This window comes from Rhinoderma darwinii, chromosome 2 (assembly GCF_050947455.1).
Source record: "Rhinoderma darwinii isolate aRhiDar2 chromosome 2, aRhiDar2.hap1, whole genome shotgun sequence".
Taxonomy (NCBI): Eukaryota; Metazoa; Chordata; class Amphibia; order Anura; family Rhinodermatidae; genus Rhinoderma; species Rhinoderma darwinii.
In genome coordinates, this window is record NC_134688.1 from 404645732 (window position 1) to 404668543 (window position 22812).

The window sequence follows — 22812 nt, forward strand, 5'->3', positions numbered from 1 at the left end:
GAGGGAAGCAATTCTTTCCAGGGTAGGAAATGCTAAAGTTGGCTTTACTTGCTTCTCGCCAAATCTCATGGGACATATTTGTATTCAGTGTGCTGTCATGACTTATAGTCTGTGCTGGATATTACATAATAATAATAATACTACTAAAACCTGCAGAGCAGACATTCATACCAGAGATAATCTTCTAACAATGAGGTGACCTAATGCAAAATGTGTCCACATCATGCACCATGGAGGAGAATTAATTCCATTTAAAGAGTAACTTTCGTTACAAGAAACTAAATCACAATCGCTCCTTGGGCAGTTGTAGATTTTTATTAGATGTGGTGCAGCCCAAAAAAAGTTGTGTATAATCATTCCTCTTCCAGCTTTTGTAAACGCACATTTTCTCTCTCCATGCTTTCTAAGTGGACGGGGTCCTCCTGGTGATGTAATAGCTGTGCTGTGTTCTCTAAGCCAATCAAATCTCTTCCTCTACTTCTCCCCTCCCCTTTCCATCATGCGGTTTTACTTAAACACTGAATGAGAAACTGCAGCTGCACCTCCCTCCTCCGTGTCTTCCATTTACTGTTTTACACTAGATGGATTTTCTGGTGACAGGTTTGTCTGCAAACTATTTACAAAAGGTTTGCAGGCAGAGAAATAATAACATGCTGGAAGGTGAGGAAGATTCCCCTTCCTCCTAATATTAAATTTTACTAAAGTTCATATATTTAGAAAATTTTCAAGTGACACTTAAAATTTGCATCTCGGGGGCATCTTAGAAATAACCCTTTTGCGTGTACATTTTTATGAATAACTACATATAACTTCTCTTTACTAGGTGGGGGAGGAGTCGGTGTAATTCCTGGTGGTACTACAGGTAATTTCTTTACTTTTTTCTAGAGTTCCCATATGGAGAATGCAGATGAAGTACATTTTAGTGCATAATTTTGATGCAGCATGGCAACATAATGTAATCCCAGTTCAATTTGATGTTTTTTGTTTCTTTTTCGGATATTATGTTGGAATGTTTCTTACTGGAGAGACAGATGCTAAAAATGTCCCTGCCTTTGAACCTTACTTCATTATGTGAAAATAATAAAAAATATTTTCAGGAGCTGTAGTACCCCAGACAGGAGTCCAACCAGGAGCTGGAGGAAAACCAGGAAAACTACCAGGTAGGATAGTGTATTGTATATAACAGTGAAAATGTCTGGAGATTAGTGGTATAGTGGTTTATAAAAATGTTTGCCCAATTCAAGAGATCCCATATTATTGTGTATTTTGTCGCACTGAATAGTTTATGGTTTATGACGCTATTACTGCATTTCAATGGAGTTATACATAACACCATGAAAAAAAATTGTAGCAGAATCCATCGCATGCTACATATCAGACCAAGTCCTTCTCCAGAAGCACTGAATTCACTGCTGCTAGAGGAAACTCGATCCATGACTTGGAACTACGCAGCCACAATACGGTTCGATTTTGCACACCATATTACAGGCCAAAATGCACGCGCTCATGTGCATGTGGCCTTATCCTGGTGTTTTTTGTACATGTGAGATAAGCATTGATATAACCCTTGGTTAGCATTAGTTTATGTTGCTAGTCTCTATCGCATATTATTTTGGACCAGTATTTCTTACTGTGAAATCATGTACAATGTAGTTCTATGGATGTTCTTCTAAGTTTTTGTGTGACTAGCCTTAGAAAAGCTTTCTCACCTTTTTCAGACAAACATACATTTTTTCTTTGACAATGGAATATTGTACTGTAAAAAAATGTAGGTCAATACTTCACTGACATGCTGAGGTTCCGTATATAGTGAGGTTTATATTAAAGAGTAGCTGTACTTGAAAAATAACTTTTGACATGTGATAGCAACATGTCAGAAGTTTGGATCGGTGTGGATCCGGGTGCTGAGATCCCCACCGTCGATGAAACAATGGTGCCGAAGCGCTCATTTGAGCGCGCTGCACATTTGTCTGTGATCGGTCCTCTTTGTTAGGCTAAAGGTGGCTCACATAGAATGTCTATGAGCCCATCTTCAGCCCAACAAGGAGCGCCAATCCCAGCCAAAGGTGCAGGGAGCTCAGCTGAGCGCTTCTGCACCATCGTTTCAGCACCTGGACCTCCACCGATCCAAACTTCTCATATGCCTCTATGACATTACAAACGTTTTTTGAAAGTTCAGTTACTCTCTAGCAGAAGTAGTTATAATGAAGTTTGGCTGTGTTCAATTGAACTGAATTATCCACTAAATTTGATCAGTTGGCTGAACGATTGAAAATGATAAAACTGGAAAAATCATCCACAGCAAGCATATCAACATGCATTATTTGTTGCACATGTTCTTGCACTTGTAGTTTTGAATGGCAGCATGGTGGCTCAGTGGGTAGCACTGTTGCATTGCAGCTCTGGGGTCCTGGATTTGAACCTGACCAAGGACAATATGTACATGGGGTTTGTATGTTCTCCCCTTGTATGCTTGGGTTTCGTCCTACCCTCAAAAACATACAGCTAGGGAATTTATATTATGAGGTACAGTGAGCAATGACATTTTCTATACAGCGCTGTGGAATATGTTGGTGTTATATTAGCAACAGAAATAATTATAATAGACATGGTTTCTATTGTATTCAAAACCGATACTCCAATTGCGGGTGTTACCATTACTGCAGCATGTGAATATACCATTCTGCTCAAGCTTATCCAATTTGATATTTTTTGGTAAAGATCAGAAAAAATTTAGTGTGACACTCAAACTTACCCAAACATTATGATTAGTCATGTTTTAAAGTTAGTAATATGAATTGAATTATTTTATTCATAAAATACTGATCCACCAATTTCAGTTTTGCAAATTGTGTGACAATTAGAATTTTAAAGCCTTATTCAAAACGTCGAATTTCTGAATTATTTCCTGATCCTCCAAAATCCAAATTTATAGGTTCATGAAGCAGAGATCTATGGTCCTGTTTGAGAGATCCTCACTGTAAATGGTCCTGATGTGGTTAAGATAATGGTCAGAACAAGACAATCACCAATATATTTCTTATAAACTTATACTGTAGGTAAAAACCTTGTTCCCTTTATGTCAGTTCTGCTGGCAAAGAGAGAGGGAGATAAATCAGAATTTCAGTGCATAGAGGCTGCATACGGCAGCACAGAACTCAGTTTCCAAGACCCAGAAGTGTTCTTGGGGCATTGGAATATTTGGTCAATATCGGTTTTCTGTTTAAACATTACATATTAAACTATAAATATACTGTTCTTTATTAGGACATCATAGGGTACTTTTTAGAATCATATTCTTTGGTCAACTTTAACAGGTGCAGGAATTCCAGGGGCCTTTCCAGGAGGAGTGTTGCCCGGATCAGGTAAGTGTTGAAAATATGTTCTATTATTTTCATTGTGGTCTTCAATGCTATTTCCAATTTTGCAGGTAAGGTCAGACCTCATGGCCCCAAAAAATCAAGGAAATTTTAGATACTATTACATAAGAATGGACATGATATTAGTCAAACATAATTACCTATCCTGTAATTCCCTCCTTACTAGATCCTTCCACATATAATCAATTTCTCATTTATTTTCTAGGCGTACGATACCCAGGAGTTGGTGTTCTCCCTGGCGTGGCCACTGGTAGTGGTGTCAAACAGAAACCACAAGGTCAGATTTACTTTCAAACAAAGCTGTGTATGTCATATCTTTCTATTACTTCCTTACAACTCAACAAAGCCCCCACACACTCAAGAAAACAGTTACTTCAATACTTGCTGCTCCAGATCAGTGCTGATCTGCTAGTCATTTTGAAGGATTCTTACAATGAGATTCTTATTATTTTACTGACACACTTAGAGCTGAGCCTGAGCAGGTTAGTACATAATACAGGGGTTCTCCATGTGTCATGCCCCACCCCCTGGGTATCTGGCACTAGGCATAACACAGTGTTTCAGTTTTGTCCAGAGTGTTCCTTTAATATTATAATTGTTGGTGGTAGCGTTGTGTCCATCATAACCTTTATTTCTTCAAAAATATATGTGTATTTCAGAGATAAAGTCAAGTGATGGGGTTGTCCTCTGTCTAGCTATGTCTCCTCTATTTTCTATTTAACTAGCAGTTACTTAGTTATTCATAGCTAGGCTTTCCTTTTCCTGAGGCAAAAATTTAGTTTACTGCCTTAGCCCTGTATCTTAATATCTTAGGCAAGGCATAGTGGCTTGTTGGTGCCCATATCATCTGAGGCACATACCTCGCAAGCCCCCATAGCTACACCCATGACCAACAGAAAGCTTTGTCATTTTTTTTTCCTATTTATGACAAAATAGTTTAAGCCTTACTTCCAGTCCTATATTAACACTTGTCTTGCTCATAGCTGGCGGTGGTGTTTTAGGTGGTCTTCCAGGTAAGCATATTTTTACCATTTTATTTATATGATGTGCTATATATAAATTTACTATGTGTCCATTTTCATCTTTAATCAGGTGTAATACAACAATTTCCAACATGCATAATGTACTAGAAAAACCATTGAATATCCTAACTTCATATAGTCAGGTTAAATACACATTTTAGCACCCAAACTTCTAAAAATCTGTATTTGTTTGTGAGCAAATTAAGATATTCCACACATTTACCTACTACAGAAAGCCACATATAAATGTTCTCATTCATATGGAGGTAACAGGCCAGCAGATAGTTCTAGAAATTTGCCAAAGTTCAGAAAATATTTGCATTAGTTAACATTTTTGAATTAGGAAGTGTCAAGTGCATGCTGTCCTTTCCCATGCTCCACCCTGTCGTCACTGGCGAGGCAGTTAAGATAATGGCCCGGGAAGAGCGGAGGTCCTCACTGTGCAGTTATTCTGTGCATAATAGTATCAGAAAAGGGAATAACAAACGGAAACCGAACCCTTGTCACTCTGAATTTACAAGGTTGTTTTTCAGACTGCCTTTAGAATCATTACTCTCCTGCCAAGTCAAATGACAATGTTGTAACCGTCAAAATAGATAAAAAATTTATAATCATCACATTTCTGATTGAAAACACAAATTTGTTTACAAATTACCTTCTGCCATCTTTTAATTATTTTTTATTTTATTAAAGAGTGAAATGTTCATTTTCCTGTAATACAAAAATTTTCATATATATATATATATATATATCTACATATATATATATATCTACATATATATATATATATATATATATATATATATATATATATATATCACATTTGTGTTAAATATGTGCTGGTGCCTAATTGTATTGACTGACATAGTAAACATTATATATTTTCTAGGCTTTGGTGGTTTTGGTGGACAGCAGCCTGGTGTACCTTTAGGATATCCTATTAAATCCCCCAAACTACCAGGTATATGTTTCTGTATGACTTGGTTTGAATGGACAGAGATAGATTTTCGTGTTATGACCATTAGTAAACAACTGTGAATTTATAATGTCCTCTTTAAGATGTTGTCTCCTCTTGACAACGTCTTTTTAAACTGAAGCTGGCCCAGCAATCAGCCGATCGCCAGGGGTCTGACTTCAGAAACCTCCAACAATCAGCTGTGATCACTGGGGGAAACTATGGCTGTGGCTATGGTCAACGCTGGGGGAGAAATGTAGTACTACATGCCAGCTATTTAGATGAATGGCCATTCATGTAATGGATGGGCCAGGTCCACCAGAGTTCCCATCTAGAAGTTGACATTTTCATATACTATACCTATAAATGCACAAATTAATAGTGGGCTAATGTATATTCTTTGGTGATCATTTATCTCCAATCACTTTCTTCTTCCATTTTCAGGTGGATATGGGCTTCCATACACGTCAGGAGTACCTGGAGGTTATGGTGGTATGTGTATTGAATATTTGAAATTAGTCTGAATAAAGTCTTAAATGCATGAAAAATAATGTCCAAAAAGCCATTTGGAAAGTTCAATGTCAACGTATCAAGACGCAGCGTTCTGTCTCATTGCTAACAAGGAGGAAACATTGAGCAGACTTAGGCTGAAGACCATAAGAGAGCAGAAATAAATAAACAATGCTATGTTATTATTCCAGTATAGTTCTTGGCATACGGAGTATTTGGTGAAATTTGTTTCTATGCAGCAGCATCCAACTATGTAAGAGTGTGTCTGGCCAATACAAGAATAACTTATAACTCGCTGTGACATGTAATGAGTGTGGCTGACATTAATAGGCTTCTAATCTACACTATTCTCCTTGCAGCGAGCAGAGAACTCTGACCCAGGGGTTTGAAAATATAAATCTTTAGTGGGGGATACTAACAATGTTCATATGTATATAACATATTGTGTAGATTTGGAAGGACCATTGTTTATAACTCTCCTTTGAGCTTTATCTTCTATAAAAATGTATTGGTTACAATCCAAGGAAATTAGTAAATGTGACAAAGAAGCTGAAAATCTAATAGGAAGCTATACCAAGTTGTATGTAAGAATTATCTCCTGTGTAGTGAGAATAGGAAGAACTCTGATACAGCTGTCTACAGATGGGTCTCTGGTTTGACTGATATCCTTAGTCATGTTTCAAGGCTCTTTAATGGTTCAGACATTGATTTACACGATAGGTGGCACTAGAGAGACAGTTTTCTTCCTTCTGGTGGAGAGATAATTAGCATTTCCAGTTAGTTAAGCACTAGACACCAGGGGTAGCTTTACACACATACTTTACTCACTTACTTGCTATTTGGCCCTAGGCTCTTTCCACTTTTATCATTTCAGTCTGGAACTCCTTGTTTGCTACTAATGTATAACATGACTCCATGACGCCTGACCTCAGTGTTGTATGAAAGTGCAACAAATGAGAAAAATGTTAGTACTCACTGGATGATGAGTTAACAATTATAGCATAAGAAATAGACTCCACCTTTGCTTCTGTTGTACCTGGGGTATCACAACAAAATGGGGGAACTGAGGAGCTTACTTCATACTTTGTTTTATTGAGTTCAATGTATAAACAATATGCAATGAGCTCCTAAGCACCCCCTAGTGGTGACTGAAAGAAGTCAGAATTTTCATATTTATCATTTTAACTTTTTGCGTATGCTGGGTATTTGGAGCTTTATATTAGAACACAGAGCTCCAGACACTAAAATGATATATTAAGATATGAATCAGCTCAGAATTTTGGACCTATATAGACTAAAAATACAAAAAGGTAAAATACAAAATTGGTAAATCAACAAAACCACAAACTTGCTCCTACAGTACAAAAAGAGCTCACTGCCTGTAATAAACAAATAGTAGCACACAACCCTTACAGGTTTCATTGAACTGTATTGGTGGCAATGGTCAGGTTCTTCAGTAATGGAACTTTCTAATTTCGGAAAGCTGCATTGAACTAAGCTTTACTTTAAAAGGTACTTCTTATTTCAATGTGCAAAGCTAGAATTTAGAAACCTCCCACTGATAGGACCTTCATTGTTTTAACAAGAATTGTTCTCCATTTTACAGGTACCGCTGGTGTTGGAGCTGGTGGCAAGGCTGGATACCCTACAGGAACGGGTATGTACCAAGGAACATGGTAAAGATGATGGAACCATTGTAGGAAATGTAACAAATCCCAGCTGTGTTTAATATTCTGCAGTGCTGACAGTTGTTGTTTTTGTATATAGTAACTTCATGTTACCATGTAAATGGTCCCCAGTTAATTCTGAGTTATATATTACTTTGGAAGGCTCGCTCGTCTTTTTGATTTTTTTTCGTTTTGTAAATAAAGTTTCCATACAATACAGCATCTGTTTTGAATATTGCACTGTATTAATCCTATGAAACTAACTTAGGGAACTATAATTTAGAACGAATTTTACATTCATCTATGGACAGTTCCTTTAATTTGTTATGTCCATTTTTGTTGTGCTAGTCAGAAAAGAATTAACGGGCCTTTCTATTAAATCTAAACTAATTTCCTGCTTTAATCTTTTATGGCAGGTTTGTAGTGTGATGTCATATAAGCAGGTGTGCTCCGATAGCTCTGAACATGGTGACATCTACTGACTATGCTTCCTGTACATTTTTTAGGAGTTGGAGCTCAAGCTGCAGCTGCTAAAGCTGCAGCTAAAGCATCAAGATATGGAGGTGAGATCCTCTGTTCATCCATCTATCCATCCATTCATCCATTTGCAATGTATTATTTCTAATGTTGCGGGCCTGAAATACTTTTTGAGCATTTAGGATGTTGTATATAAAAGCATAATTTTTACATTAAGGGCAATTCCACGTGTGGAAAATGCTGGGCAATTTTGTGGGTAAAACAGCTCTTTACCTGCAAAACCGTACGGATATTAACAATCAATTTGAATATCGCAACGATTTACGGTAAATACCCATGATGGCAAAGGTTTCACACACATCGCGGCTACCTAACGGTCGCTTCATGTGGCTTTACCCTTATTCTCTGTATCAGGTTTATTATTTAGGGATTTTACAGGAGAAAACTCAAGAACAAGAAGGTTACATTTAGCTGTTTGGCAGTTTTCACGCCCCCTTGTGGAGTAATACAAGAGAACAATCATTATATGTATCATATGTAGAAATCCTCTAGATTATAGAACATAAAATTTGAAGGACCCATCAAGGACATGTCTTTAGTTACTAGTTTAAAAGAAAAAGCAATATATAATATTGGATCATAATTTTAAAGGAGCAATATAGGAAATATTAAGATAATCTTTATTAAAAGGTCAAAAATTTAACCAAAGGGAGAATCATAACAATGCAAAAATATTTTTTTGCAGTGACAGCTATCCAAATTGTTATAATCTGTAAAAATTAAGAAAAAATAAAAAAGTTAAATAAAGTACAAATCACATTGGGAGGCAGAGGGTGTGTTACGAACTCTAAAGATTTAGGTCGTATATCAATGATATGAATGAAACACTTTAAAATTTCCCTAAAATACTAAAACACAGTCAAGCCTTTAAGCATAAACATGTAGACATTGCACATTGGAAAACATTTAATAAATTTTTCAACTTTGGGGAATAAATAGATATGCAGTTAGACTAAAAACTAATTTTTTTTTTTATTTTTTTTAAAACCCACTTATTTTGTGCACAGATTTATTTATTGAATTTTTTTAAGCCTTAAGGTACATTCAACATCAATTGGGCATGTTGCAGTAAGATGTTTTGAACTCACAATCCCAACATACAAGCAACCACTTCATATTATGTCATGTGGGGATTGTGTTTATAATTTCCAATTGCTATTACAGCTCAGTCCCATTCACTTTTATAGGGATGAGCTACAATAGCGGACATAGCCCATTAAAAAGAATAGTGTTGTTCATGGGAGATAGCAAATCCCCTTTAAATCCATATATAACCTTTACAAGGTTGGAATGACTGTAAATCATAATATATGGACCAAATTAGTATTATTCATATGATTTTAGTTCTGCAAGCAATTGACATAATCTAAAGAAGGATGTTTCCTTTTATCATAAGTACATCTATATTCCACAGAAAACTCTTTAAACAGTCACAGTTGATAAACAACATCTTTGAAGTACTGATAATGTAATCCTGTTTATGAATTTCTTAGGAATTATGTAATAATAACGTAGGGCAGAAGGAGAAAATGGGACGCATTATGTATTCCAAAGATTGTAAAAATATTATTTTATTCAAATATTAGTGACATAACTTATTTATTAAGACAACTTCACCTTATTAAAGGCAGTTGCTTAATAAATATAGTTATTTTAATTGTTTAGTGATTGAGCGGATTTCATTGAATTAAAGGTTATGGACTACTTTGACATGGAAAAATGATTTTATATATGTTAGTGGTTACCTTAAGTTAAAAAAAAGTTGCACCAAGTTTTTTCAGGCAGCAATCTTCATTCCTTCAATCATTTTCATCCCTCCTGATATGCAATTTGCAACCTGCTCCTAGGTTCATACTTTTCTCATGTGTGCATCCCTCCGAGTAATACATGCTGGATGTGAAGTCTGTGTCCAGGATGCTGCTGCTTTCACTAGCTCTCATGTACTAGCACAGCTTTATTCCTGTACTGCTTTCCCCTTTTATAGCCCATGAGGGATCTCTTCTCATTTGTGCTGACAGACAGTGATGCTGAGGAGCGTGTGTTTCCCCCTCCCGCCCACTGCAGAGTCTACCATGGTTGCTCTCCTTTCTCTCTACGCTCCTACACAGCCTGTGTAATTCACTCCCCCTCCTGCAGACTTCCACATGTGCTTTCTTTCCTATTTTCACTCTGAGGCCATGTTCGCACAGGGCGGATATGCTGCGTAAAAGTACACAGTGTATCCATCCTGGAACCCGCAGGTAATTCCGGTTGAAAAACCGCACCAAATTGTGGTGCAGTTTTTCGGGTGAAATATCTGCTGCAGAAAACAGGGGTTTAATTCAAACAAAAAAAAAGCTTATACTTACCCTGGTCTCCGTAGTTTTGGCAACGCATCCCTCTTTTGTCCATTTTGTCCGCCTCCTGGGATGACGTTTCATCCCATGTGATCACCGCTGCAGCCTGTGATTGGTTGCAGCAGTCACATGGGATGAAACATCACCCCTGGAGGCCGGCCTGGATGGAGAACAGAGGGACGCGTCACCATGACTATGGAGACCAGGGTAAGTATAATCTTTTTTTTTGTGGCGAAATCGCAGCATTTGCTATTTGTTGCAGGTTTTACCTCCCCATTGAATTCAATGGGGAAAGCCTCTAACAGAACAGCAGTGATTTCGAAGTATAAATTGACATGCTGCGGATTAAAAAAACGCACTGCAGGTCAATTTATGAACGTTTTTTTCAGCAGATTTTTTATGCATTGTGTGGATGAGATTTGTTCAAATCTCACCTACACTGCTCCTACTGTATTTCACTGCGGATTTTCCACATTGAAATCCGTTGCCGAAAAACTGCAGTGTTTACACTGCGTGTGGACATACCATACAACTGCCAGCCTGTGTGAGCTTTCCTCTCTGAAGACTTGGATGATTCCCCCTCTAGACTCTCTGGTCTTCCTTAAGAGAGCAGAGATAGACGACACAGGCGGGAGCAGTGTGCTGTTATATGTGTCAGAATTAGCAGTGAAGTATCTAAGTGAAAGAGCTACATAGACTAAAGACGCAAAATGCTAGGACATTTTTCTATAAAGACTATTAAAAAAGTTGTTTAATTTAGCATTTAGGAAGTGAAAAGTTGTACATAGGAGTAATTCTATAATTGTAATCACACGAGATGTTTAGAAAATGCATATAGTTTTATTGCCTGATATTATTTCATGTAGGAGCTGGAGCTGGTGCAGGCGTTATACCTGGTCTGTATCCTGGAGGTGCAGGTACTTTGCCAGGTGGTGGAGCAGTGCCAGGAGCAGGTAGGGATTGTATGGCATTTTTAAAGCTAATTTGAAAAATATATATTTTTCAAGTTTTTGTTAAATTAATCTTGTGTTTCATCAGGAATACCTCAACTAGGAGTTCAGCCTGGTGGCAAGGCTGCAAAATATGGCAAGATTATAATACTCTACTTTATATCACATCTTAATATATTTTCCTTTGCTTCTCTCTTAATGCATGTGTCGCAGTGACAGCTAAAGGGCTGTTCACATCACGCTATGGCCCTACGATTAGAGAGTATGTCGGGAAAGCTCCAAACATACATGCTAAACGTCTCCATGGGAAAGAATTGCCTGAATTTTTATTTATGTCCTGTGAATTTTGTATGCTTCTTTGTAAATACACAGCTGTATACTGTTATACATACTTGGGCCTAAGGCCCCATGCACATGAACGTGCTTTTGCGGCCACAATTCGCCTGAAAATCCACGGGAGAATTAATTCATTCATATGGGGCCATGCACACGACCATGGTTTCCACGGTCCGTGCATGGCCCCGGAGCCTGGACCGCAGAAAGAACTTGCAAGCCTTATTAAGGCCATGTTCTGCGGTCCGGGCTCATTGAAAATAATGGCCGGAGCCATGTGCACAGCTCGCAATTTGCGGGCGGCTTGCGGCTGACACTCCGTGGCCGGCCGACCCGAAAATCACGGCCGTGCACATGGTTACGGTCGTGTGCATGAGGCCTTAGGCCTCTGGAGTAGGACTAGTATTGTCTACATGGTAAAATCATCGAATGTGAGACACTACCAATCAAGTAATCTACTGAAAACCTCAGGCACGAGTCTACCGTTGTCTGCTCTCAGGAAAGTGAAGCTTGTGTTCCCCTTTAGCCTGTTTCCCCCCACTGTCACACAAGATATTTCCAATGTAAACGTTTAATACAGTCCTCTAGGCTATACAGTCCAAATTCAGTACATTATATCTTATGGAGAAACATACAAGGTCATAATACAACTGAACAATTGGATAAAGTGGACCAGTCAGAGGGAGATGACGCCCCTATATAATTATCATGATTTATTGAAATCTCACAAATAAATAAAATATATTGTAGGTCATACTGTTGTTTTTTGTTTGGCACTAATCAAATATCATTAAATATACATTCTAATGAGCAACAGACTCAAATAACTGTGAAAATAGATACCAAGCAATGGCAATTTCAACAGAGTAAATAAAATTAGTACTTAAATGGGACTGAGCTGCAAAGGGTAGCAGTACCAGGCACAGCCACTGCCGAATGTACGGAGCTGTGCCTGGTAAGCAATGAAGAGGCTACAATGCTCACTCGAGACACCATCACTGATTAGCAGGAACAATTTACATTTTCCATTCTAGCTCTAGCTCTAAATGACATAATGACAAAATTTGTTTGGGTACAATCACCCATCCGATTCAAATCAGTCTTGGCGACGGCCACGATTTTTCTGCCCCAAAAGTTTCAAAAAATTGGGAAATTCTAAACAAATTCGATTTGTGTAAAATCAATTCACTCATCTCTAGTTAACATTATAGCTAATGCTTTTGCAGGTAACAAAGCTCCTACCAGTATTTAGCAAGCAATTCCAGACTGTTTTGGTGTAATGACTTTGTGAGACTGTCACACAGAACAAGAACAGCTTCTAATAAAAAAAAGTCAAGGTCCAACAGGTTCAACCAAATATTAAAGGGGTTTTTCCACCATATGCAGTGATAGTATAACAATTTGATATTTCATCAATGTCTGATCGATGGAGTATGACCACTGGAACCCCAACGACCTTGAATGAAGTTTACACGCAAACTCAAAAACGTCTGAAAATACGGAGCTGTTTTCAAGGGAAAACAGTTCCTGATTTTCAGACGTATTTTAAGCCACTCACGATTTTCGCTGCATTTTTTACGGATGTTTTTGGAGCTGTTTTCTATAGAGTCTATGAATAACGGCTCCAAAAATGTCCCAAAAAGTGACCTGAACTTCTTTTTCGTAGCCATTTTTTGTTTTAAAAAACGGCCTGTCGGAACAGAACGCCGTTTTTCCCATTGAAATCAATCGGCAGATGTTTGGAGGCGTTCTGCTTCTAATTTTTCGGCCATTTTTCGGGCGTTTACGGGCCGAAAAACGTTAGAAAATAGGCCGTGTGAACATACCCTTAGAAGGGGAAATAATATCCCATACTCCTTCAAAATTATCTAAAGTTTTTCTTTATCTGACAAGTAGTTGGAGTTAGGCCTCGTTCACATCTGGGGTCCCGTTCTGACGTTCTGTCTAAGGTTTCCGTCAGAACGGGACCCTGAACAGACACAAACGGAAACCAGAGGTTTCCGTTTCCATCACCATTGATTTCAATGGTGACGGATCCGGTGCCCAATGGTTTCCATTTGTCTCTGTTGTGCACCGGACCCGTAGTTTTGCCGAAAGCAAGTAAGTAAAGGATGGCAAAATGGAAATGCATAAGTTGTTTTAGTCAATTATAAGGGCTAGTCCACACAAGGTGTAAATACTGCGGATTTTCCGAAGGTATTTAGTTGCACAAAATCCGCAGCATAATACAGTCGCAGAGGAGTGGATGAGATTTCAAGAAATCCACTCGCTTTCATACGTGATATGCAGAGATTCCGCACACAAATTGACTTGTGGTGCTGTTTTTTTACCTGCAGCATGTCAATTGTGGTTGCGGAACCGCTGATATTTTGTCGCGGGTTTTCCCCATTTAATTTAAAAGGGATCTAAAACAAGCAACAGTCAAGTGTTGTGAATTTTGCGGCGGAATGGCAAGATTTACGCCGCAAAAAAACACAACTTAGAAAAAATAAACACCTTATACTTACCTCTGACATTTTGCAAGCCGGCTTCCTAGGATGACGTTTCATCCCATGTGAGCGCTGCAGCCAATCACAGGCTGCAACGGTCTCCAGAGATGAAACGTCATCCCAGGCAATGTTCCCTTGGCAGCTCCTGAGCGGGGCAGTTAGGGAGCAGGGCAAGTCTCCATTAATGGTGGGCGATCTGATGACCAAAAGTAGTACCCCCAGTAAACGCTAATATAGTGACTACATAAGAGAATAAGAAAACATATTTTAAATTAGTTTCAATTACTTTATAAATACTATAATATTAGAACTCCACCAGTAAAATAGACGACAGTTATAAACACCAATTATAGGCATCAATGAAAGAATCCCTCTCTTACACCACTGTCCCTGTAGATAGCTCCACACAGACCCCCTGTAGATAGCATTACACACCGCCCCAATAGATAACGCCACACACCCCTATGGAATGCATCACACACATCCCCTATGGATAGCATCACACTCAGCTCCCTGTAGATAGGGCTACACAGACCCCCTGTAGATAGCGCCACACACTCCCTGTAGATACTGCCACACACTCTCCCTGTAGATAACGCCACAAACAGCCCCCTGTAGATAGCGCCACACACAACCCCCTGTAGATATTGCCACACAGCCTGCCCCCTCTTGTATATAGTGCCACACAGCCCCCCTTGTATATAGTGCCACACAGCCCCCCCTTGTATATAGTGCCACACAGCCCCCTCTAGTATATAGTGCCACACAGCCCCCTTGTATATAGTGCCACAAAGTCCCCCTTGTATATAGTGCCACAAAGCCCCCCTTGTATATGGTGCCACACAGTCCCCCCTTGTATATAGTGCCACACAACCCCCCTTGTATATAGTGCCACACAGCCCCCCTCTCTTGTATATAGTGCCACACAGCTCCTCCCGTGTATATAGTGCTATACAGCGCCCCTCCTTTGTATATATTTTGCCACATAGCCCCCCCTTGTATCTAGTGCCACACAGCCCGCCCCCTCTTGTAAATAGTGCCACACAGCCCCCCTTGTATATAGTGCCACATAGCCACCACCTAGTATATAGTGCCACACAGCCCCCCTTGTAAATAGTGCCACAAAGCCCCCCTTGTATATAGTGCCACACAGCCCCCCCTTGTATATCGTGCCACCCAGCCCCCCTTGTATATAGTGCCACACAGCCCCCCTTGTATATAGTGCCACCCAGCACCCCTTGTATATAGTGCCACACAGCCCCCCTTGTATATAGTGCCACACAGCTCCGTGTATATAGAGCTAAGCAGCGCCCCTCCCTTGTATATAGTGCTACACAGCCCCCTCTCTTGTACATATTGCCACACAGCTCCCCACGACGGTGTATATAGTGCTACACAGCAATCTTCCCTGTATATTGCCACATAGCTCACCTCAAAAAAAAATATTGTACTTACCTTGCCCCGTTCCCACAACAGACGGAGCGCTGCACTGTCTTGTGGGCGGACGCATGAGCAGACCAACATGATGCAGTGACGTCATCACGCCGGCCTGCGCAGGGAGTCTTCCCAGTGCCTTATATGCTGCGCCTTATATGCTGCAGGCCTAATGTGACCTGCAGCCTATAGTATTAATTTGTATCTGCGTCCTGAGGATGCAGATACAAGTGAGTGTGGCTGTCGCTAGCATCTGCGTTTTTTATGCACATATGTCATCCGTATGTCATGCGTTTTTTGTATCAGCAAAAAAAACTGAAGTTGTCTCTTTTAAAAGGGGAAAATTGTTTTAATCCTGCTATTAGGCCTGATTCACACGAGCGTATTTCACGTCCGCGTGCTGTCCGCTTTTTTCACGCACCCATTGACTTCAATGGGCTGCGTGGTGCACAAAAACGCAACAAAATAGGACATGCAGTGAGTTTCACGCAAAAGTCACGCTGCATAAAAAACAACCTATGTCTGAATAGCCACATTGAATTTCATAGGTCCGTGTGGTGTCCGTAAAAAAACAAAACAGCACACGGACGTGAAATACGCTCGTCTGAATCAGGCCTAATAGTAGGATTAAAACAATTTTCCAGTTTTAAAAGAGACAACCAACATGGCTGAACATGGAAAGGCTTCCACTTTCCTTTTTTTTTAAGACTTTTTTCTGTGATATGCTCATAGGTGATCAGCATGGGTAAAGCTCTCAGTAGTCTTGGTATTAATATTCATAATTTCTTCACTCTATTTTTTTTAGCCGGTGTTGGACCTGGTGGCTATCCAACTGGAGGTAAAGTCACACAATATACAAAAAAAAAAAAAACACCCAAAAAAAAAGAGACAATACCAATGAAAATAAGGATCTTCCGCAGTCATAATGCCTTTTTCTTTTTCCTCTCATTTTGTAGTTGGAACCGGTGGTGTACCGGGAGGAAGTAAGTAATGCAAACTGCTTATTTCGAACTTCTTCCATTTTCCCCTTATATCTAGATGAATTAAACCATGCACTGTATTCAAAGATATGATACATTTATATTTATAGCAGCATTTATTAATATTGAAAACAATAAAGATTATTTTTTGTATAATTAAGTTATACAATTTTCCTATATATTTTGTGTATCAACTTTTCAAGATCTCTGATTGGAGTCATTCCATAGAAACCTTCATTAATTACTACCAGTGGATAAAAATCTGTCCTGGTCATGTGATGGACACATAGGTGCTCAGTTTGTTACAGTTCTAGCACTGTTATCAGGACTGTGTCTAGCAATGGGTCGGACACTTGTGTGATCATCACATGACCAGGACAGATTTTCATCTACTGCTCATGAATTATAAAGGTGCCTATTTAATGACACGAAGCAGAGATCTTGGAACTTGTAAGGAATTGATACAGAAAGTATATTGGAAAATTTCTTGCATTGTAATGTCATAAAATCATACAAACAGTATCGTTTAGTGTCTTTTTCTTTATTTGCAGTTGGTGGTGGCGCAGGAGGAGTGCCAGGCGCAGGTATGTAAGATCCCTACTTTTTTCTAAAAAACAAAAAAAAATATCGGAGCTGTCAAATTGTGCTGTCAGTATGTGTTCACCACAAGACTGAGGCTACTATCCGTTCTTTGTATTCTTCATAAATCGATGCTTAAGGTTACTGTACAATAAATGGCTATGTTTATATCGACTAAAGGCCATGAGATGTCCGAAATATATGTTTAACTTCTCACCAGCTCCAATCCATGTAAATTGTTGGGCAGTTGAATCTCAGATATAATCTCACCATAACAACCTGAACGTTTTTGGTACCAAAGTTATTATTTAACAGGGTTGTTTGCTATAGACAATCCCTTCTCGTTGGAAGTTTCCCTTCACAATAAGCTGATCACAAAGTATTCAACTGCTGGAACCACCAGTGATCAGCTGTAATCTGTGGGTAAATCTGGCAGCAAGTATTTCATTTCCCTGCAGCGCCACCACAGGGGAAATGAAACATTACACAGTTCTTATTCAAATCAGTGGGCCGGCCTCCACCATGAGAGAGGTGCTTTGTAGGATCTCTCCAATCCGGCCTAGAGATGTGAATATTGAACAGAGGACCCCCCTATATTAACTCAGAATTTCTTAATAGGGTATATGAATGGCATTTTAAACTAGACAACCCCTTTAACTTATAATCGGTATCATCAATAATATGGTTGTTTTGTAGAATCATTATTTATCAATATGTAGTTTAAGAAATGTTAAGTTATGTTCTCTGTTTTCATCACTTCTTCAGGGCTTTATCCAGGGGCAGGGGGCAAACCTCCCAAACCAGGTGAGCATGTCAGCATCTACTGGATGTTTGGATTGATGTAAAGGTTTTCATATGGTTAGCAGTCACTTGCACTTTCACAATTTACAAATCACAATGTATTTAGGTTATGGAACTGGAATATTACCTGGTGGTGGAGTAGCACCTGGTGGGGGACTGGTGCCTGGAGCTGGAATAGGAGGTGGATCAGTTCCCGGTGCTGGTCTGGGACCTGGAGGCATAGGAGCTGGAGGTGAGAGTTCAGGGCCTGTATATATATATATATATATATATATATATATATATATATATATATATATACTATAAACTTACCCTTTGTTCCATTCACGTGTTTCCCTTGAAATGTTGATTCCTTCAGGTTCAATGCTGTATTTTTTTGTTTGCTTTTTCTCAGGCCTGTACCCAGGAGCAGGTGCAGGAGGAAAACCACCAAAACCAGGTAAAATGTTCTTCCCCATTAATACAATAAATGTATAAGCTTTTTTAATCCATACTTTTTGGTCAAATAAATTTGCTGCACTGCATAGATTGTTGTTTCTACATTAGGAAATAGTCTAGTGCTTATAAGAATTTTTTCTTTATAACGTTTTATTATTATTTTTTTCTCTAAGGTTATGGAGCTGGTGCTGGACTTGGAACTGGTGCTGGTGGTCTAGGCACTGGAGCTGGAGGTTTGTATAATGTCTTACATAAATAACAAAATGACTTATCAGTGGAAGGGTATAACATACCAAAATATTCCAGCATAGCGTATGGGACAATCATATTGCAGTATTTCTAAGGGGTAATTATTACCAGGACAGGAACCTTTAGCCCTCTTGCACACGACCAAGTGCCACTGGGCCATTTTTCCCAGCATCCGGCTGGCACCCAATAGTTTTCACGAACCCATTCACTTCAGTGGGTGAATCGGGTCAGTGAAAACAGGCCCAACTCTCCGATCCGTGGTGGGATAGAACGTGTCCTATTATTCCACGTATCACAGACAGGACTCGGGCGGCACACATAGTTGTGTGCAAGAGACCTTATGCTAGGGAATTTTACAGATGCCTTATATACCAGTGGACTAAAGAGTACAATTGCGTCCACTGTAGTACCCTTCAACTGTTCAGCAGAGCAGAAAGTGGTCATGTAACAAACATCCCTGAAGCTCCAAGTCCTCCTTTTCGTAAAGATTCACTGAAGCATGGCACACTTGTTGGTAATTTGGGGTTTCTTTAGTGGATATAAGTCAACTCATTAGCACAGCTTTGATAGGGCATTGTACAACTGTTTTCATTTAAGGCACTGGTAAGACGTGTACAACATCTACCGTATTTTCCGGATTGTAAGGCGCACCGGATTATAAGGCGCACTTTCTATGAGCGCCTTATAAGCAATCTTGTTTCATATATAAGGCGCACTGGATTATAAGGCGCAGCACATTACCGTTAAATAAACCATTGCTCAGACTGCAAGTCAAAATTTATTACACTTTTTAACAATAACTTGCAACTGGTTCAGCTGTAATTGCAAATCAAAACGTTTACCGTACTTTTTCAGTTCATTCCTCCACCAGAAATCCATCAAATCCGTCATCTTCAGTGTCGGAGTTGAACAGTTGGGCGATTTCGGCATCAAGCATGGGGTCCTCCTCTTCATTATCCGAGTCGGTCTCGTTGCTGCTGCTAGGCTCTTCAGTGGTGATTCCAGCCTTCCTGAAAGCTCGGATGACACTGGAGACTGATACATTCTTCCAGGCATCCACGATCCACTGGCACATAGTGGCATAACTCGCACGGCGTTGCCTCCCTGTGTTGGTGAATGTGTGGTCACCTTCTGTCATCCAATGCTCCCATGCAGCTCGCAATTTAACTTTAAATGACCTGTTGATGCTGATATCTAGCGGCTGGAGCTCTTTGGTTAATCCACCAGGGATGACAGCAAGCTCCGAATTAGTTTTCTTCACTTGGGCTTTGACAGTATCGGTCACGTGGGCGCGCATCGAGTCACAGACCAATAGGGATGGGGATTTGTGAAAAAAGCCACCCGGTCTCTTGACGTAGACCTCCCTCAGCCACTCACTCATCTTCTCCTCATCCATCCAGCCCTTTGGGTTAGCCTTAATGATGACACCAGCAGGAAAATTTTCTTTAGGCAAAGTCTTCCTCTTGAAAATTACCATGGGTGGTAGTTTCTGGCCATTAGCCTGACAAGCGAGAACTACAGTGAAAGATGACTTCTCATTTCCTGTGGTACGTATAGATATCGTACTGGTCCCTGTTTTCTCAACAGTACGGTTTACGGGGATATCGAAAGTGAGGGGAACCTCATCCATGTTAATAATGTGTTCTGGCTGGATATTCTTTTCATTTATCTTGGTTATGCAGTAGGTGCGGAAAATGGCCAGCTTCTCTTCATAATCCTTTGGTAATTGCTGGCACACAGTAGTTCTGGTGCGAATGGAGAGATGACGCCTTTTCATGAAACGAAAGCACCATGAAGGACCTCCTCGAAAGTCCTTGATCTCCATGTCACGTGCTAAAGCAGTGGCTTTGAGTCGAATAGAGACAGTGGAGACGCTTCTACCTGCGTTTCTCTGTTCCATAACCCACTGTTCTATTTTGTCCTCCAACTGTGGCCACCTTGCTTTGTTTCCTCGGAAACTCAGTTTGGTCTTCTTTACTTGGCGGAGGGCATCTTCTTGTTTTCTCCACTTACGCACCATGGATTCATTAATGTTGAATTCTCTTGCAGCTGCCCTATTTCCATGCTCTACTGCATAACTTATAGCTTTAAGCTTGAAACCTGCATCATAAGCATGTCTCTTAACAGGAGGCATTTTTTGGGGTAGTGGGTATAGTTAACGCTAAAGCACAGATATATTGCAAGGATCCTGCGCGCAGAGCTGTAAGTATCACTCAGTGTGGCTCCTGACTACGGTGGCCGTAATGCTCAATCCATTTATGGATACTGTAAAAACCCAAGTGAAGAATAAATTCATAGGCGCACGGGGGGGAGGAGCATGGTGTGTGCTGTGGTATGCCGCCGCCGACCCCTGCCGCCCACGATAGAGGTAAAGGATCCTGTATGAACCCCTCTCTTTACTGTCGGGTTCATATATAAGGTGCACCGGATTATAAGGCGCACTTTCTATTTCTGAGAAATTCTCAGCATTTTATGTGCGCCTTATAGTCCGGAAAATACGGTACTTCTTCCATACTTTATTTACTTTGAATGGACTAAAGTAAATATTTTTTTATTTATTTTTTTTCAATTTATTGGCATGTTCATTGTTGTAAACAGCGGTCGGCATGAAAAACAAAAAAAAAATAATAATTATCCCTATTAATGGATCTCAGACCCCAAAAGTTATTGCTTCAGTGGTATAACTTACAGTGAATCAGTGAAAACAAAAAATTTTCATTTTAGGTCCCCAAAAATAATAGACATGAATAATTGAGATGTAATGTTCTTACAATGAATGTATAGTAATTAAATAGCATAGTGTGAACAAGAACTAGTCATAGGTGCATGAAACATGCAGCAACAAGTCTTTAAAGTTCTCTAAAAACAGCCTCCCCCTCCCCTGCGATCAGCTGATTGTCATGCTCTTGCAACCACAGGCAGTTTTCTGCAGCGGACGTTCCGGGTGAACAACTGCACCACAATTTGGTGATGTTTTTCGCCCCCGTACTTCCCTGCGTCCAACGTGGCGGATACGCTGCATACCTTTACGCAGCGTATCCGCCCCGTGTAAACTTACCCTAAGGTTTGATTCACACGAACGTGTCCATTTGGTATGCTTAAAAAATGCAGTGTTTTTCTTGCGTTGCAGTCCCGTCTGGCATCCGTGTGGCATGAAAACATGATTACAGTACGGGACAGTTGTCCGGCAGCGAGGCAGGGACTCCTAGCATCGTACATAACTATGATGCTAGGAGCCCAGCTCCCTGCACTGCATTCGGTCCGGGACTTGCGGCCGAAATACGTCCGTCAATTACGGACGTAATGACCTCGTGTGAACATACCCTTACAGCACAGTTATCAGGACTGTGTCTAGCAATGGGTCGGACACCTGTGTGATCATCACATGACCAGGACAGATTTTCATCTACTGCTCATGAATTATAAAGGTGCCTATTTAATGACAGGAAGCAGAGATCTTGGAACTTGTAAGACATTGATACAGAAAGTATATTGGAAAATTTCTTGCATATGTTTCTTGCATATTTCTTGCATATGTCATAAAATCATACAAACAGTATCGTTTAGTGTCTTTTTCTTTATTGGCAGTTGGTGGTGGCGCAGGAGGAGTGCCAGGCGCAGGTATGTAAGATCCCTACTTTTTTCTAGAAAACAAAAAATTATCGGAGCTGTCAAATTGTGCTGTCAGTATGTGTTCACCACAAGACTGAGGCTACTATCCGTTCTTTGTATTCTTCATAAATCGATGCTTAAGGTTACTGTACAATAAATGGCTATGTTTATATCGACTAAAGGCCATGAAATGTCCATAATATATGTTTAACTTCTCACCAGCTCCAATCCTGAACCTAATGTAAATTGTCGGGCACTTGAATCTTAGATATAATTTCACCATAACAACCTGAAAGTTATTATTTAACAGGGTTGTTTGCTATAGACAATCCCTTCTCGTTGGAAGTTTCCCTTCACAATAAGCTGATCACAAAGTATTCAACTGCTGGAACCACCAGTGATCAGCTGTAATCTGTGGGTAAATCTGGCAGCAAGTATTTAATTTCCCTGCAGCGCCACCACAGGGGAAATGAAACATTACACAGTACTCATTTAAATCAGTGGGCCGACTACGTAAGGCAGGACAGGACAGGTCCTCCA

At 39.9% G+C, this 22812-nt stretch overlaps 1 protein-coding gene across 6 annotated transcripts in view; it reads left to right on the top strand.

Moving 5' to 3' along the window:
• Positions 1–22812, top strand: part of ELN (elastin) — a 90643-nt gene that overhangs the window by 37842 nt on the left and 29989 nt on the right. For 5 of the 6 annotated variants that reach the window (XM_075854109.1, XM_075854113.1, XM_075854110.1 and 2 more), the window contains exons 11-29: positions 824–862; positions 1098–1160; positions 3318–3365; positions 3586–3657; positions 4364–4393; positions 5292–5363; positions 5802–5849; positions 7474–7524; positions 8041–8097; positions 11274–11360; positions 11446–11493; positions 16419–16451; positions 16570–16596; positions 17145–17177; positions 17938–17976; positions 18080–18205; positions 18368–18412; positions 18585–18644; positions 22249–22281. In XM_075854109.1, the coding sequence (XP_075710224.1) occupies positions 824–862; positions 1098–1160; positions 3318–3365; positions 3586–3657; positions 4364–4393; positions 5292–5363; positions 5802–5849; positions 7474–7524; positions 8041–8097; positions 11274–11360; positions 11446–11493; positions 16419–16451; positions 16570–16596; positions 17145–17177; positions 17938–17976; positions 18080–18205; positions 18368–18412; positions 18585–18644; positions 22249–22281 (1011 nt within the window). The remainder of the gene's footprint in view (positions 1–823; positions 863–1097; positions 1161–3317; positions 3366–3585; positions 3658–4363; positions 4394–5291; positions 5364–5801; positions 5850–7473; positions 7525–8040; positions 8098–11273; positions 11361–11445; positions 11494–16418; positions 16452–16569; positions 16597–17144; positions 17178–17937; positions 17977–18079; positions 18206–18367; positions 18413–18584; positions 18645–22248; positions 22282–22812) is intronic. The other variant, XM_075854111.1, reaches the window with a different exon arrangement.